The sequence below is a fragment of the Mobula birostris genome, chromosome 4 (genome assembly GCF_030028105.1).
Source record: "Mobula birostris isolate sMobBir1 chromosome 4, sMobBir1.hap1, whole genome shotgun sequence".
Taxonomy (NCBI): Eukaryota; Metazoa; Chordata; class Chondrichthyes; order Myliobatiformes; family Myliobatidae; genus Mobula; species Mobula birostris.
In genome coordinates, this window is record NC_092373.1 from 25,911,338 (window position 1) to 25,929,470 (window position 18,133).

The following is an 18,133-nucleotide window of genomic DNA, read 5'->3' on the forward strand; positions in this document are numbered from 1 at the left end:
ATATCTATGATAGGATAAGGCTAGCCTGAGGAATGAATTGGACAGTTTGTGTGGTCAAGTGGGGGTTAATGAGGGAAGTTGAACAATGATAACACGTATAAAAAACATAATGCATTGCTGATAGCAGTGCCAAGAGACATGGCCAACAGGTCTGACTTCAGCTAATAGAAAGTCAAAATCACAGATGGACTTGCTCATCTCTTTAAAACAGAACCAGAACAACTGCCACTGGAAATGATTTCGAATCTGCAAAGGCTGAATTATGGAATGACAGATGTCTCAGTTGCAGTATCCCACTGGTTCTCCTCCCCCACAGTCCTCATCTGCCCTCCACACCCCCTCACTTGCTTGCATGCTGCTACACCTTACTCTCCTATCAGATTCCCCCATCTTCAGCAATTTGTCACCTCCTCCCTTCATCCTCCAGCTTCTGTTACTATTTCCACTTCCCCCTCCTCCTTGTACCAATCATCCCCCCCCCCAATCTAGATCCACCTATCACTTTTCATCTCTTGCTTGACCTTCCCTCCACATTTTGTATTGGCAATCTCCACTCGGTATCTCAGAGCAGGTGAAGGTCCTCGACCTGAAATGTCGAGTGTCCATTTCGCTCCATTGACGCTGCCTGACCTGCTGCATTCTTCCAGCATGTTGTGTGTTGCTGCGGTGTTCACCTTTCCATTTGCCTTCTGGAAATGCAGGCTTGAGAATGCACCGAAGCCTAATGCAACATAAAATGGTTGTGAAGTATATTAAAGTTAAAAGCAGGTTCTGATCAAAAGTAATCACCAGATTGTGGAGCCTGGTGGGATGGAAAGCAAAGACAAAAGAAAGTCTTAAGCCTAAAATGTCTGAAAATTAGGAAAGGCTACAGCAAAAGTGGTTAGAACTAAAGCAATCCTTTCCAAGTACCAGCCAACCCCAGTTACTGATGCCCATCTTATGAATACCTGTAAAGACAAACTTCCACAATATTAAATCCAAAGACCCAATATAAGTGTGCACATTCATTCCTACAAATGGCAGAACTAGTTTCCTCAGTCTCCACTCTTAGTACTTGGTCTTTCCTATCAGTCTTAGTGTTTTCGATGACATCTATTACAATACAGAGGAGATATGGTTACTACTTTGGGTGATTTTGTGTAGTTTCTGACAAATGGACTTAGAGAGGTGAGTAAAAATTGGGATGACCTATTCATTACTAAGGGTCAGGCTATAGACTAGACTAGTTGAGGACAATATACGAGAATGCACCTGACAGAAAGAAGATGTGATGAGAATGAAATGTACCTGAGAACATAATTGTCCTTTGTTTTTGGTATCACAATCTCCTAAAACAAGTCAGCTTGTCAGACCTCAATTACAATGCATATTCTGTTAACTTATTGTATTTGTATATCTTTTTGGTCATTGATAAAACTTGAAGATATTTTGGATTAAATTATGTAGGGAGGTACATAAATGGAGCAATAGATGAAGATCTACAGATTGAAAGGAATGCTTCTCATGTTCTCTTTTTCTGTAACCATTTTTGCCAACCCATTTGAAAAAAAACCTACCTTTGTCATGATACATAGCATTATAATGCTGATAAACCACCTATGGGTGAGTAAGAGATCTTTAAAGTATTGTAATCAATAAAGCAATTGAAAAAGAGCCGGAAATTAAGGAGAGGGATAATAATAATGTAATAGAAAAAAAGGGAGCCCACTTGCCCTTCAGGCCTGCTCTATCATTCATCTTGAACCTTAGTGCTTTTTTCCAACATTAGCACCATAGCCCCTGATTCCTTTAATACCCAAGATCCGTCATTCCCTGTTTTGAATGAACTCATCCCTCCTGGGTAGAAGATTTCTGGATACCATCTCTGACACCTCCCTCCTGCCTCCAGCTTTGGAGGCAAGTGGACAGGGAAGTGTTAATACTTGAGTGTTTTAGTGGAAAGTTTAATACCTGGTGATACTTTTCCAGATGAACGGGACAATGTCCTATTGGGATTAATGTAATTCTGAAAGTCATTCATAAAAAAGGCAGAAGAAATCAGCATTAGGAACAACTGAAGAAATTAGACTTATGTTCTTTAGAGTTTGGAAGAATGAGGTGTGGTGCCTTAAAACAGAAAGTCCTCAAGGAACACAATGAAATGTTGGTGGGAGGTTTGTGCATTGATGCTTTGAAGTTCTAATGTTTTTCTGTGTTTCATTCTATTGGGGTTCTTCTGTTTTTCGTGGATGACTGCGAAGACAAGTATTTCAGGCTGGCAAAAAACGGAAACATGTGAACCATCTGAAATGACAGGATTTTTTTCCTATAAGTAGTTGAAAGGAGGAACATGGTTGCAGGATTCAAGGATGGTCACTTAAAACGGAGATGCGTAGTAACTTCTTGCAGAGGGTAATGAGTCTCTGGAATTATGTACCTCAGATGGTTGCAGAAGCTGGAACAATCGGGGTATTTAGAGGGAAGGCAGATAAATGTTATGAGAGGTCATCAAATTGAAAGCAGGAGGGGAACTAGCACAAAAGAGGAGTTCAGGCTAGGTCTTGGTTCATATGTACAGAGATAGGGTGAAAACGTTAGCTTTGCGAGCTATGCAAACAGATCATGTTAGAAACAGTCAATATTTCATTCAAGACCCTTCTTCACCGCTGAGAAGGAAGGAGGAAGATGCCAGAAAGAAAGGTGTGGGGAGGGGAAAGAGGCTAGAAGGTGAAGCCAGGCATAGGTGGGAAAGGTCAAGGGCTGGAGAAGAAGGAAATCTGATAGGGGAGGAGAGTGGACAATTGGTGAAAGGGAAGGAGAAGGGGACCCGGGGGAAGTAATAGTCAGGTGAGAAGAAATGAACAGTCAGAATGGGAAATAGAGGAAGCAGGTGGAGGGAATTGTTCACCAGAAGGAGAAATCGATATTCATGCTATCAGATTGGAGGGTACCCAGATGAAATATAAGGTGTTGTTCCTCCACCCTGAGGGTGCAACTGTATCACATTATAGTTGCAGTGAAAGTGCAATGCAGGTAGGCAATAAGGTACAAGGGGCATGCCGAGGTGGGTTGTAAGGTCAAGGGTTCACTAACATACTAGAGTTCAAGTGTTTAATGACAGCAGGATAGATGCTGTGCTTTGAGCCTGGTGGTGTATCTTTTCAAGCTTCTGTATCTTCCCAGTGGTGGGTGGGGGAAGAGAGAGAGTTCAGGGTGGAAGAGTCCAGGGCAGTGAGAAGGGGCCAGATCAACTATGATCGTATTGAATAGTGAGGTAATTTTGAGTGACATATTCCTGCTCCTATTTCCTTATGTTCTTATACGGAATGTTCCTGGGAGTTGTCTACCTGGCAGATGTGTCGTCTTTAGATTTGATTCCTCACCACTAACTTCTAAGCAATATGTCCGCAGAGGTTCTGAAATGATACGGCATTAGTAGCCAACAGTGTGTCATTTAGTTAATACCAAGGGGTGGGTGATGATTCATACATTTTAATTGCATCAGTGCATGAGCAAAGTGTTCCCAGATGTGCCACATGAGAAATGTAATGTCATTTAGAAATTTTTCTTTTTGTAAAGTAGTGAAGTAGGAGAATGCCTGGATAACGAAGCTGGGCATCGCAGGCTTCCAGCAGGTTTGTTGGATGAATTGAAAGATAAATATACAGTCCAATAGTTAGCATGTACTTGGCAAATGTACGGAGAGCCGCAGCTGGGTTTTGTTTTACTTTGGTCTGATTCACAGAAGGAGATGATAAATGAGTTTTGGCACAGCAGGTTTACTCAAGTGCATTCTGCAACAGTGAGCTCTTGCTGGCAGCTTCCCACTTGTCAAGTTCCCAGATTCACTAGGTAGGGCAAGGCCAAACTGGGTCTCAGAGCCAAGCACTTACCCAGCCATGGGGAGAGAAAACTCCTGTTTCCCCTCCTAATTAATTCTTGCACTTTTCTTTAATTTTATGAAGACTTCCATTTATACAGAGCCTTTCTTGACCTCAGGACATCCCAAAGCATTGTGTGTCCAACGAAGTACTCTTAGCAGTCACCTTTCTAATTTCTGCATGGCAAACTTCCATTAATAGTGTCACCACATGGGAGAATGGGTGGTGTTGGGGCCGTACAAGGAACAGAGGCTTGGCCCACATAATCATCATTAAATACTTGCTGTATCTACTCTTTCCTTCCAAAACAATTCTCTGCACACCTTGGGACCAGATAGTTTATTATTTTGTGACATTAATAATGCAAAAATGCTGTCCACAAATATAGACACAGCTTTCCTTCTTCCAAGTCATCCTACATCATCCTTTCCATTCACCTGAGAGGAAATTTAGGTCATTCAACAGAGCAGCGTTCCCTCAGTCCTACTGTAGAGACCTACCAAAGCGACCAAGTGGGATTTGAAACACAACTTTCAAACCATTGTACTGCAATGGCAAAGGGCCAACGTCAGAACGTCTTTCGAAAGGGTGATCTCTTTGACAAGGCGTCAGGCCCTGATGGTGTATCTGTGCCAACCAACTGGCGGGAGTGTTCAAGGGCATCTTCAATCTCGCACTGCTGCAGCTGGAGGTTCCAACCTGCTTCAAAAGGCGACAATCATATCAGTGCCCAGGAAGATCAGGGTGAGCTGCCTCCATGACAATCACCCAGCGGCACTCACATCTGCTGTGATGAAGTGCTTTGAGAGGTTGGTCGTGGCCAGAATCAACTCCTGCCTCTGCAAGGACTTGGACCCACTGCAATTTGCCTATCATCACAGTAGGTCTTCAGTGGATGCAATCTTACTGGCTTTCCATTTGACCTTGCATCACCCAGACAATAGCAATACCTATGTCAGGCTGCTGTTTATTGATTACAACTCAGCATTCAACACCACCATACCCTCAGGTCTAATCAACAAGTTCCAAACCCTGGGCCTCTGTATCTCCCTCTGCAACTGGATCCTTGACTTCCTCACTGGGAAACAACAGTCTGTGTGGTTTGGAAATAACATCCCCTCCTCACTGACAATCAACATATGCGCACCTCAAGTTCGTGTGCCTAATCTACTACTCTACTCTCACTACACCCATGACTGTGTGGCTAGGCACACATCTGTAAATTTGCCAACTAAACAATTATTGCTGGCAGAATTTCAGATGGTGTTGAGTGAGAGTGAGACAGATCAGTTGGTTAAGTGCTGTTGAAACAACAACCTTGCATTTAACATCATTAAAATCAAAGAACTGATGGTATGCTTCAGGCAGGGGGAGTCAAGGGAACATACTACCGTCCTCATTGAGGGATCAGAAGAGGAAAGGGTAATCAGTTTCAAGTGCTTGGGTGTCAACATCTGTGAGGATCTAACCTAAGCGCAACATTTTGATGCAATTACAAAGAAGGCGCAACAGCAGCTATATTTCATTAAGAGTTTGAGGGGAATTGGTATGTCACAAAAGACACTCGCAAGTTTCTACAGATGTGCCATAGAGAGCATTCTAACTGGTTGCAGCACCGTCTGAAATGGAGGACCACTGGACAGGATGCAGAAGGTTACACACTCAGCCGGCTCCATCACGGGCACTAACCTAAATGTCCAGAACACCTTCAAAAAGCAATGCCTCAAAAAGTCAAAATCCATCATTAAGGACCCCCATTACCCAGGACATGCCCTCTTCTCATTGCTACCATTAAAGAGGAGGTATAGGAGCCTGAAGACACACACTCAGTGTTTCAGAAACGGCTTATTCCCCTCTGCCGTCAGATTTATGAAAGTGGAGGGTAAACCCATGAAGTCAACCTCGGTATTTTCCTCTCTCTTTTTGCACTACTTAATCAATTTAATTTTTATATATAATAACTAATAGTCTTTATTATTATGTTTTGCAATTTACTGCTGCTGCTAAGCAATGAATTTTGTGACATATGCCAGTGATGTTAAACCTGATTCTGATGCTACACAGTAGGAGTGTTCCACCTCCAGGAAATTAGTACTGACTGTCTGGATGTGCCAATAAACTAATAACCTCGCAAAAGAGATGGGGGCACTAATTCAAATTTGTCTTTTTTCCAAGGAGAGACCTTTAGGTACATATATATATATATATATATATATATATATATATATATATACACACAGTTCTTTACAGATAGCTAACATGTTTAGTGATTATCGAAGTGGCAAATTTTTAGGGCCGCGCAGTAATGTAGCTATTAGCATAATGCTATTACAGCACCAGTGACCCGAGTTCAATTTGCCATATCTGTAAGGAGTTTGTACATTTTCTCCCTGTAACTGAATGGGATTCACCCTGGTGTTCCGGTTTCCTTCCATATCCCAAAGACATACAGGTTAGTAAGTTAATTGGTCACGTGGGTGCAGTTGGGCTGTGAGGGTTTGTTGGGTGGAAGGCCTGTTCCCGTGCTACTTCTCAGATAAGTAAAAGCAGTATTTAAGAATCCTGCATCACCTAAGTCTCAAACAAACCAGGTTATCCCAGACATGGTACCATCGGTGGACTTGTTCCCAAGGAGAATGAGCCAAGGGCACGTCGAGTGGGACATGCTGCTCAAAGAGGAGGAAGCGGAGTGAGGAAACAGATCATGGCCACCCAAGGTCTTCAGAGAGCAATCCTCTATAAGGCAGTAAGATATAGGAGCAGAATTAGGCCATTCAGCCCGTCAAGTCTGCTGTGCCAGTCCATCATGGCTGATTTATTATCCCTCTCAACCCCATTCTTCTGCCTTCTCCCCATAACCTTTGACACACTTATTAATCAAGAACCTATCAAACTCCACTTTAAATGACTTAAATACCCAATGACTTGGCCTCCACCGCTGTCTGTGACAACAAATTCCACAAACTCACCACCCTTTGGTGAAAGAAATTCCTGCTCATCTCTGTTATAAAGGGTTGTCCTTCTATCCTGAGGCTGGGTTTTCTCTGGTCCAAGACTCCTCCACTATAGGAAAAATCCTCTCACATCCACTCAATCTAGGCCTTTCAATATTTGATAGGTTTCAATGAGACCACTATTCTTCTAAACTCCAGCAAATGCAGGCCCAGAACCATCTAACTCTCTTCACTTGTTAACCTTTTCATTTCCAGAATCATTCTCAGGAACCTCCTTTCCAATAGCAGCACATCCTTCTCTTTGGTGAGGAGCAATGTAAAATGTTGTGAGATAGAATCTATATGCGGGTGGCGGGGTTGAGATACATCTCTACCAAAGGAAGAGTAAGACGCTTCTTCTCTCCACTAGACTGCAGGTTACCCTTGGGCAAGGTGTTGCTCCTGCCTAGGCCCCACAATGTGGGTCAGCTGAAGCCGTGGGAGCAGGTGATGGATGGTTGTATGAGCAGCTGGTGCAGGTAGACAATCTCTGAAATGTATTGATAATGGCTGGGGTCATCCGTCTTGTAAAAACACTGCCCAGAAAAAGGCAATGGCCAACCACCTCTGTAGAATAATTTGCAAGAACAATCATGGTCATGGAATTACCATGGTCGGCCATGTCATATGACATGGCACAAAATGAGCAAACGATAGTCTGTATATTTATTGTTTAAATGAATCAAGAATCTTGCTCATTACTGCAACAAACACCTATACTTACTGTTATAAATACTATAGAATTGTCAAACAACTTCCATTTAGTACAAGAAGCAATACTGAAGTTCAATGATCTGACTGTCCCTCAAAACTTCAGAGCAAATGCAGTACAATCAGTTCACTTCTGTCTCTATGTTAATGCCAATCATACTACAATATCACACCACCTGGTTCAAAAAAAGCTATTTGTCTTGCATGGAACACACTGCCAAGGCTGGTGATAGAGGCAGATACACTGGGGAGATTTAACAGACTCTGTGATAGGCAGGCACATGGATGAAAGAATAATGGAGGGCTCTGTGGGAGGGAAGGGTTAGATCGATCTTGCAGTAGGATCAGCCATGATGGAATAGCGCAGCACACTCAATGGGCTGAGTGGCCTAATTCTGCTCCTGTGTCTTACGGTCATTTGGTCTAAAAGGTCGGCACATCGGGGGCAGAAGGACCTGTGCTGTGCTGCAACGCTGTATGTTCTGTATTCGCTCAGCACAACTATAGTCAGAGCCTCAGTATGGCAACATAGTCACTACTTTGTATTACAATGATCTTGTTCTAATCATGTCCTTTCTTGTAAAAATTGTGTATTATTCATCTTTATGTGATTCTTGTACACACTGCACATCTGATGCCATGTGCCTGGGATACTGCTGCGAGCAAGTTTTCATCGCACTTGTGCATGCTTGTACTTGCTCACATGACAATAAACTCAAGCTTGACTTTGTCCAAGGATACACGTTATATCAAAAAGACAGGCAGGAAGGCAGAGGGGGCGGCGTTGCTCTGCTGGTAAAAGTGAAATCAAATTGTTAGAAAGAGGTGGCATGTGGTGGAAAGGTGTTTAATCATTGTGGATAGAGCTAAGGAACTGCAAGGGTAAAAAGACCCTGATGGGAGTTGTATATAAACCCCCCAAACAGTAGTAAGGATGTGGTCTACAGATAACAATGGGAGATAGAAAATGCATGCCAAAAGGACAATGTTACAATAGCCATGGGAGACTTCAATATGCAGGTAGATTGGGAAAATCAGGTTGGTGCTGAATTCCAAGAGGGGGAGTTTCTAGAGTGCCTAAGAGATGGCTTGTTAGAACAGCTTGTGGTTGAGCCCACTAGCGGATCAGCTGTTCAGTACTGGGTGTTGTGCAACGAACCAGAGTTGACTAGAGAGTTTAAGGTTAAAGAACCCTTAGGGCATATGATCGAATTCACCAAAAATTTGAGAAGGAGCAGCTAAAGTCAGATGTATCAGTATTACAGTGAAGGAAAAGGAATTACAGAGGCATGAGAGAGGAGTTGGCCAAAGTTGATTGGAAGGGACCCTGCCAGGGATTATGGCAGAGTATTTCTGGAAGCAATTCAGAAGGCAGTGCATATATACATCCCAAAGAGGAAGAAGTATTCAAAAGGAAAGATGGCTAACAAGAGAAGTCAAAACCAACATAAAACTCAAAAGAGAGGAATATAATGGAACAAAAATTTCTGGGAAGTTAGAGTATTGGGAAGCTTTTAAAAACCAACAGAAGGCAACTAAAAAAGTTACGAAAGTAAGCTAGCCAATAATATTAAAGAGGATAGCAAAATTTTCTTCAGATATATAAAGTGTAAAAGAGAGGTGAGAGTGGATATTGGACCCCTGAAAAACGATGCTGGAGAAGTAGTAATGGGGGACAGTGAAATGGCAGATGAACTGAATAAGTATTTTGTGTCAGTCTTCACCGTGGAAGACACTGGCAGTATGGTGAAAGTTCCAGGTGTCAGGGGTCGTGAAGTGTATGAAGTTACCATTACTAGAGAGAAGGTTCTTGGGAAACTGAAAGGTCTGAAGATAGATAAGTCACTGGACCAGATGCTGTACACCCCAGAGTTCTGAAAGAGGTGGCTGAAGAGATTGTGGTGGCATTAGTAATGATCTTTCATGAACCACTAGATCCTGGATTAGTTCCAGAAGACTGGAAGATTGCAGATGTCACTCCACTCTTCAAGAAGGGAGAGAGGCAGAAGAAAGGAAATTATAGGCCAGTTAGTCTGATCTCAGTGGTTGAGAAGATGTTGGAGTCGATTATCAAGGATGGGATCTCGGGGTATTTTGAGGCACACGATAAAATAGGCCATTGTCAGCATGGTTTCCTCAAGGGAAAACCTTGCTTGAAAAATCTGTTGGAATTCTTCGAAGAAGTAACAACAGGATAGACGAAGAAGAATTGGTTGATGTTGTGTACTTGGCTTTTCCGAAGGCCTTTGACAAGGTGCCACACATGAGGTTGCTTAACAAGCTACTAGCCCATGGTATTACAGGAAAGATTATAACATGGATAAAGCAGTGGCTGATTGGCAGGAGGCAAAGAGTGGGAATAAAGGGAGCCTTTTCTGGTTGGCTGCAGGTGACTAGTGAGGTTCCACATGGGGTCTGCGTTGGGATCGATTCTTTTTACATTATATGTCAAAGATTTGGATGATGGAATTGATGGCTTTGTTGCAAAGTTTGCGGACGATATGAAGATAGGTAGAGGGACAGGTGTTGAGGAAGTAGGGAGGCTACAGAAGGACAGACAGATTAGGAGAATGGGCAAAGAAGTGGCAGATGGGAAGTGTATGGTCATACACTTTGGTAGAAGAAATGAAAAGGTTGACTATTTCCTAAATAAAGAGAAAATAGAAAAAAAAACTGAGGTACAAAGGGACTTGGGAGTCTTTGTGCAGGATTCCTCAAAAGTTATCTTGCAAGTTGAGTCAATGGTGAGGAAGGCAAATGTAATGTTAGCATTCATTTCAAGGGGACTAGAATATAAAAACAAGAATGTTATGTTGAGACTTTATAAAGAACTGGTGTGGCCTCACTTGGAGTATTTTGAGCAGTTTTGTGCCCCTTATCTTAGAAAGGATGTGCTGAAACTGGAGAGGGTTCAAAGGAGGCTCACGAAAATGAATTCCAGGATTGAATGGCTTGTCATGTGAAAAGCATTTGATGGCTCTGGGCCTATATTCGCTGGAATTCAGAATGGGGGTGACCTCATTGAAATCGATCGAATGGTGAAAGACCTTGATAGAGCAGATTTCCTATTCACCATTTCCTATGGTGGGAGAGTCTAAGACCAGAAGACACAGCCTCAGAATAGAGAGGAGTGCTTTTAGAACCAAGATGAGGAGGAATTTCTTAAGCCAGTGAGTGGTGAATCTGTGGAATTCTTTGCCACAGACAGCTGTGGAGGCCAAGTCTTTATGTATATTTAAGGCAGAGCTTGATAGGTTCTTGATTGGTCAGGGCATGAAGATTTATGGGGAGAAGGCAGGAGATTGGGGCTGAGGGGAATATTAGATCAACCATGATGAAATGGCAGAGCAGACTCAATGGGCCAAATGGCCTAATTCTGCTCCTGTATCTTATAGTTTTATAATATATCAATGCCAGCATTTATTTTTATGTAACACAGCCATGAACCATTTGAAAGACTATTAGGCAGGGCCCAGCCCCTCAGTTTCCACTAGTGATAGCACCGAAGATTATGATTCTTCCCCCATATTGCCTTTGCAGTGGCTGCCCTGAATTTCAGTGCAGTCCTCTGCACATCCTGGAGTGCACCAGCTGTATCCTGTTGATTGCATCATCTCTTCCTTCTGGGCACACTTGCTTTCTCTCCCAACCTCCTTCTCTCTGACCCTATACTCTCGTCTATATGCATCCTTCCTTTGATCTTGTGCGCGAACTCCTGAGTTACTTTACCCTTAGTTGTTTCAAAGATGTACTTAATGTTTTATTCATTACTAGTCCTGCTTCTTCTTCTGCAAAATGGGTTTTCTTTCTCTGCTTTAGGAGTTTGATGAAAAGGACATCGTACTCTAATTGACTAGTATTGTCACAAATCTTGTTTGATTCAGTGACAAGACTTTGAATCCTTCAACCCTTCCTTTGTTCTCTCTCTCTCTAAATCAGCGTTCTGCCCCTAATTTACTTGCTTCCAAGTGTTTTTTCCTTGTTTTCACCTTCTTGGTATGTACTTGTTCTTTACCAAGTTATCAGGCTCAGATATATTTATCTCTCCTACAGAACTGTGCAAAATTCTCAGCCACATACTTACTTACAGCTAAGGTGCCTAAGGCTTTTGCACAGTACTCTTTTTGTCAACGTGGAGCAGACGGCAAGTTGGTAAATCTGGCTGGTGCAAAGGATGTTGGGAAAGGCAAGGGTGGAGTTCAGCAGGAAGGGTGTGGGACAGGTGGCAGAGAAGGAGTGCCAGGGGCAATGGGTGCAGACATACCCAGCCCGGAGACACCTGGCAAGGTCACTTGATTCTGAACAATTGGTTTAGTGATCATTACAGAATGTCTCTCTGTTGTTTCCCACTCCCTCCCCTCTCCCTTCCCCTTTTCCCATCATGATTCCACTCTCCCTGCTTCCTTCCCACTTCCGGTCCACAATGGAGACCCAAATCAGAATCAGGTTTATCATCATGATTTTTTTTGCAGCAGTAGTGTAGTGCAATACATAAAATCACTGCAGTACTGTGCAAAATTCTTAGGCACTCTAGCTATATGTCTGTGCTTAAGGCTTTTGCACAGTACTGTACACAGAAACATATAATGAAATGCGTTGTTTCTGTTAACAACCAACACACTTAAGCATGTGCTGGGCAGTCTGCAAGTGATGCCACACATGCCAGCGCCAACATAGCATGCCCACAAAGCTCGACACAACAACAGAGAACACAACCAAACAGAATTCAACGAGCAACGAAACAACAACAGCAAAACAAGCCCTTTCTTTCCTCCCACCTTCCCTTCCACCCATACACACAGACAGTCCTCCAACTCCAAGACAAGGCTCTGTGCCTCCAGTCTCCAGACTTCGGCCAGCTCTGTTCTTTCAACATAACGACATAGTCTAAATTGGTGCCCCAATCTTCTGCAGGTATTTAACTTGATTCATATTCAGGTTCAAGTTTAATTGTCACTCTAACCTCCACATAAATACAGCCAAGTGAAACAGAGTTCTTCCAGGGCCAAGGTACAAAACATAGTACCAACAGTCACACACAGCACACAGTTCATATAGTAACGATAGTAGAAAAACATACTGTCACAAGAAACTAATATTGCTTGTTCTTGAGTGGCATAGCCTGTAGATTGATCGTGCATGGGATGTTGTCTTGGAGCCATGTCTCTGCAAGAACAAGTACACAGCAGTTCCTCATCATATGCTAGTGCATCCACATATGAACACAATACAGCTTGTCTTCCCGGTAGTGAACATTGGACAGCAGAACCAGGAGGAGGGTCCAGCACCCAACCAAGCACAGACTCCAGCTCACCCATCATGCCTCTGCTCTCTCCCACACCGCCTCCGGTGTCTCCTCCCTGGTGGCTGCAACAGATGATGTCGCTGCATGAGGTTGATCCGCACAACCAAGGCCATGCAGCTCGCCCACTGTCGGTCTCACCAATGAACAGGACTTGCAGTATTTTACATTACTAATGTCCAACAGCGATCACAAGACAGTCCAAGACAGTCTTTGCACCACTGGACCGTGCACCGCTTCCTCACACCACCCCTAACTCCTTCTTCCCTGGGAGACTGTAGTACAGAACAAGCTCAGCTTCATCGCTTTCCAGCAACTCACTGGTGGGGCAAACCCACAATACTTGATGTTCTGCAATGCACTCTTTGCACCTAGCATGGTTTTTGACTTGTCTGACCGTTATGCTTTGATTTTCTTTATGCCACATTAGTACTTGTATTTGCTTTAACAATCTACATTGTGACAGCAATGATATTATAAGATAGGGCATAAAAGAAACACTTCCACTTTCTCAGGCATGATATCATACACTTCGATGTTTGCCGTGTTACAATGTAGAGTCAGTTCTACATTGAAAGACAAGTCTCATTAACTTCACTCTCCAACGTTATCCTTTGTGCCCCTTTAAATACATATCCATTTCCCAATGCTGATGCTATCAGATCTAATTCCGTCACCCTGTCAGCAGCAGATTCAAGTGAAATCAAGTTGCTGTGTTCAAAATAAATGAACTGTCTCAACTTCTCAAAGGGTTGCATCACCATCTGGAATGGAGGTGGGGCGACTGCACAGGATCAAAATAAGCTGCAGAGTTGTAAGCTTAGTCAACTCCGTCATCAACACTAGCCTCTGTAGTATCCAAGACATCTTCAAGGAGCAGTACCTTAGGAAGCCAGTGTCCATTATTAAGGACCCCCATCACCCAGGACTGCCTTGTTCCCATTGCCACCGTCAGGAAGGAGGTACAGGAGACTGAAGATACGGACTTTATGATTCAGAAACTGCTTCTTCCCCTCTGCCATCCAGTTTCTGAATGGACATTGAACCCATGAACTTACAAATATACTTACTGTAATTCACGGGCTATTTTTCTCTATTATTATGTATTGCACTTTACTGCTGCTGCAAAGACAACAAATTTCACGACATATGCCAGTGATATTAGGTGTACAAGATAATAAGAGGAATAGATAGAGTGGATAGCCAGCGCCTCTTCCCCAGGGCACGACTGCTCAATACAAGAAGACATGGCTTTAAGGTAAGGGGTGGGAAGTTCAAGGGGGATATTAGAGTAAGGTTTTTTACTCAGAGAGTGGTTGGTGCATGGAATGCACTGCCTGAGTCAGTGGTGGAGGCAGATACACTAGTGAAGTTTAAGAGACTACTAGACAGGTATACGGAGGAATTTAAGGTGGGGGCTTGTATGGGAGGCAGGGTTTGAGGGTCGGCACAACATTGTGGGCCGAAGGGCCTGTATTGTGCTGTACTATTCTATGTTCTATACTAAACCTGATTCTGATTCTAATTCTTTAAATCTGTGTCCTCAGCAATGGGCATAAATTTTAGATTCCATTTGTGCCACAGTATTTTATATTGTGTTGAAATGAACTCTTCCTATTGTATTTCTTATTTTTTTGTCCTTTTGTGGCATTTGTTGATTTGCTGTGGGATTCATCTCAGTGGTTTCACAGCACTGTTTAGATGTTCCAATTTACATACTAATGCAAAAGTCTCGTCACTCCAAGACTGTGCAGTCATACAGTACACTCTCTTGTTTGAGTTAACAGTATTTACAAACAGACCAGAAATAACCTTTTCTGAGAAAAGAATGCTTTTTTTTTTATTTCCCCAGAGTGCCGAAGGCAGGCAAGAGGTGAATACCACAGAGATGGAAAGTGCCTGGATGTTCCGGATATGGTACAACTTTGATCACAAGTATCTTTTATTCGGATGAACTGTAAATCATGATTCAGCGGGGTTTATGTTTGGATAATCTTTTGCATGGGGTTGCCCATGTCAGTTAATTCAAGAAACAAGAAGCCTCGCAGTACATTGGGTAAAGAATAATTTTATACTTAAATGTATTGCAATGATCCAGGTCTCTGCCCTTCCAATTTTTGACGGTGCTCACATATTTCTAAGAAAATATCCTCCTTCTTCAGCTCTTTACCTCTTCCACCTATCACCTCCCAGCATCTGACTTTATACCCCCTCACCCATGCACCTACCTCTCCCTTCAGCTGGTTTTGCCTATCACCTGTCAGCCTGTACTCCTTCCCCTTCCCCCTTCCTTTCTAGAACTAGTGAAGAGTCTCAGCTGGAAACGTTGACTGTTTAGTCCTCACTGTATACGCTGCCTTGACCTGCTGAGTTCCTCCAGCATTTTGTGTTTGTTTGAAAGGTAGGTCAGGGTCCTTAATCTCCCTAATTAATGATCTTTCTCCAAGTGATCGCCACAGTTAAACCAGTGCACAACCCACAGGATGCAAGCCAGCTTAAACCACTTATGCTTATGGAGAAGAAATGTAAGTGTATAATTTTTCATGTGCATGCTGTTTGACTTTTGTACACATGGTGCATACTGACAGTGGAGAGTCTGGAGCAGTTTCTTCCTTAGTTTGCCTGTAAAGCATCTTGTATTAACTTATAAATAGTTTGTGCTTTATCAGAAAGTACCACATCTGCTTTTATGGAATATGGATGTGGACATGTGGGAACGAACAAGAAAGTACCGAGGGAAAGGTACTAAAGCAGGTTCAAAGGTCGATTTGTTATCAAAGTATGCAGTATACAACTCTGAGATTCATCTTTTCCAGATAGCCACAAAACCCAAAAAAACTGTTCAAAGAGAAACATGAAACCCATGAAACATGAAACTGTTTTAAGTAGCATTTTGGATCTGGAAGGTGAACTCTAACACCAAGTCAATGTCTATTTAAGTTTACTCCACTCCCTGGTATCTGTTACTATTCCTCATTGGATACATCAGGTAATACAATAAAGCAACCCCAGTACTAGCCACATTCCATTCTACCCACTTATACAAAGGGCTCTTCAAACTAATATTGGGCACTTCATTTAAAGCCACTTCAGTATTTGACTAACCTGGAAAAAGAATAGTGTTAGATGTCTTCCTCTTCCTGTTAGTTATTACTGGATAACAGATAGACCAGATTTTCCCCAGTGTCTTAGTGTCTACGCTTTTACACAGGTTTTCACAAGAGTTTCACCAAATTGTAATGTTCGAAGTTACTAAACATGTTAATGTCCATATAGAAACCACAGGGTGAGCAATCCATCCCCAAAAGGTTTGCACTAAAAGTGCAATACAGTAAAGGCAGTGCTTTATATACTCTGTATGAAATTTAGTTAGATTGTCTTTAGTGACAAAAGATGACATTTTACTCCTAAGCATTTGCCAAATTATCTTCATTCATTGGCAGAATTGTGCAATAGCTGCCATTTTATACTTTGATATTAAAACAGATAAAGGATGGCAGAGCATATTAGTACAATGACCCCTTCCTGTTTATGGCTTGGCCAAACAGTCATTATGTACTTTTTCTCTTCCAAATGCCATGCATGAGAAAAGTTTTCATTTTCCATTTATGCTTCAGTTTGTCACATCTCATATGGTCTGTGTGGTCGCAAATCAGCGGTGCCTGTAACATACTGACCTGCAAGGTCAGACCAAGGGACTTCTATGCTTGTACAGGATTCCCTAAAGATTAACTTGCAGGTTGAGTCAGTGGTAAGGAAGGAAGGCAAATGCAATGTTAGCATTGTATTGTTGAGGCTTTATAATTCTGCTCCTGTGTCTTGTGGTTTTATGCCAGATTGTTACTCTATGTTTAATTAAAACTTCCTTTGATTTTCCAAACTTTATCAGGGTGGAAGTAGCCTTGCTGGAGGTTGGATCCATGAGTTCTAAACCACATACTTAAGACTAATGTATAGGCTATATTATAATGGGTAGTTATAATGGCTATATTTATTTTCCCCAGTTTGCTGGATTCAGTGTGAATGCAGCCTGAATACAGTTTCACAAAAAATTATCATTACAAAAAAGTTTCAACTTGTTATATATAAATAATGCAGATTCAGAGCAGCCATTCCATTAAAGCTGTTCAGTATTCTTTCATAACAGATGACAATATGATCCAATTAAGCAAACTAGAGAAACAGATGGACATACAGAAGTGCAATTAAAATGCACCTAAATTAATTTAAATATTCTATGGCTCATATATTTCTCTTGCCAATCACTGCTTCCAGTGAATCCACTCTTTTTGTTTCTGTCACTGCTGTTTCCCTATGCAATATTCCCTTTCATTAGTTCCATTCTCTCTCTGTTGTATTGTTCTGCTTTTATACACATTTCCACTTGCTCACAGGCATTAAATCATACACAGCAATGTTTGCCATATTACAGTGCAGATTCAGCTCTCACTGAATCCCACAGCCATTTAGCTGATTGTGCCAATCCTTTGTGCCTACTCCAATCTTTTCCTTCAAATACATATCCACTTCCTTAGATGCTATTGGATTTAATTCCACCATACAGTCAGCAGTGGGTTCGAAGTGAAATCAAGTTGAATAAATTGTCTTGTCTGACCAGTAGATCTTTTTTCATTTCTTTACATCTGTGTCCTCCAGTGAATGAAAAGAGCTCTTCCTCACTGGACAGCAATGGTTTTCCTCAATATTGTACAATTTTGCTGTATACATACATCTACTGATGCTTCTGGACACATCCTCAGTGATGTTCCTGGAATCATCGGGTGTTTCAGGTCTTTCAACATCATACAACCTCCTCCAGGTGACACAGCCGGGGCTGATCAGACCACAGCTTGTGTCCAGATGGCTAGCTACTTATGACTCCATGGCTCCCCTCTTTTGAGCCACAGCCATCTTGAGGCCCTCTCTGCCGCATCAGTGGTACTGCGGATGGCTCTCCTCTTCCTCTCTCCCTCGAGAAGGATCTAGCTAAGGAACGGGCTGCAAATTCCCTACAACCAACCTCCACTGGGAGACACCTCGCTCTCCATCCAGCCTGCTGACAGTTGCTGACCAGTCCTGCGTACTTGGAGAGCTTCCTTTCAAAGGCCTCTTCCAAGCTATCCTCCCATGGGACTGTCAGCTCCAGCAGCACCACTTGCTTAGTAGACTCAGACACAAGGACAATGTCTGGTCGCAGGGTGGTGTTTGCGATATGGTTGGGGAACTTCAGCTGCCGTTCAAGGTCCACCAACAGCTGCCAGTCC

At 42.6% G+C, this 18,133-nt stretch overlaps 1 protein-coding gene across 1 annotated transcript in view; it reads left to right on the forward strand.

Annotated features, from left to right (window-relative positions):
* Positions 1–18,133, forward strand: part of LOC140196215 (sodium/hydrogen exchanger 9-like) — a 574,106-nt gene that overhangs the window by 490,713 nt on the left and 65,260 nt on the right. The window contains exon 14 of the mRNA XM_072255022.1: positions 14,722–14,804. Coding sequence (XP_072111123.1) covers positions 14,722–14,804 — 83 coding nt within the window. The remainder of the gene's footprint in view (positions 1–14,721; positions 14,805–18,133) is intronic.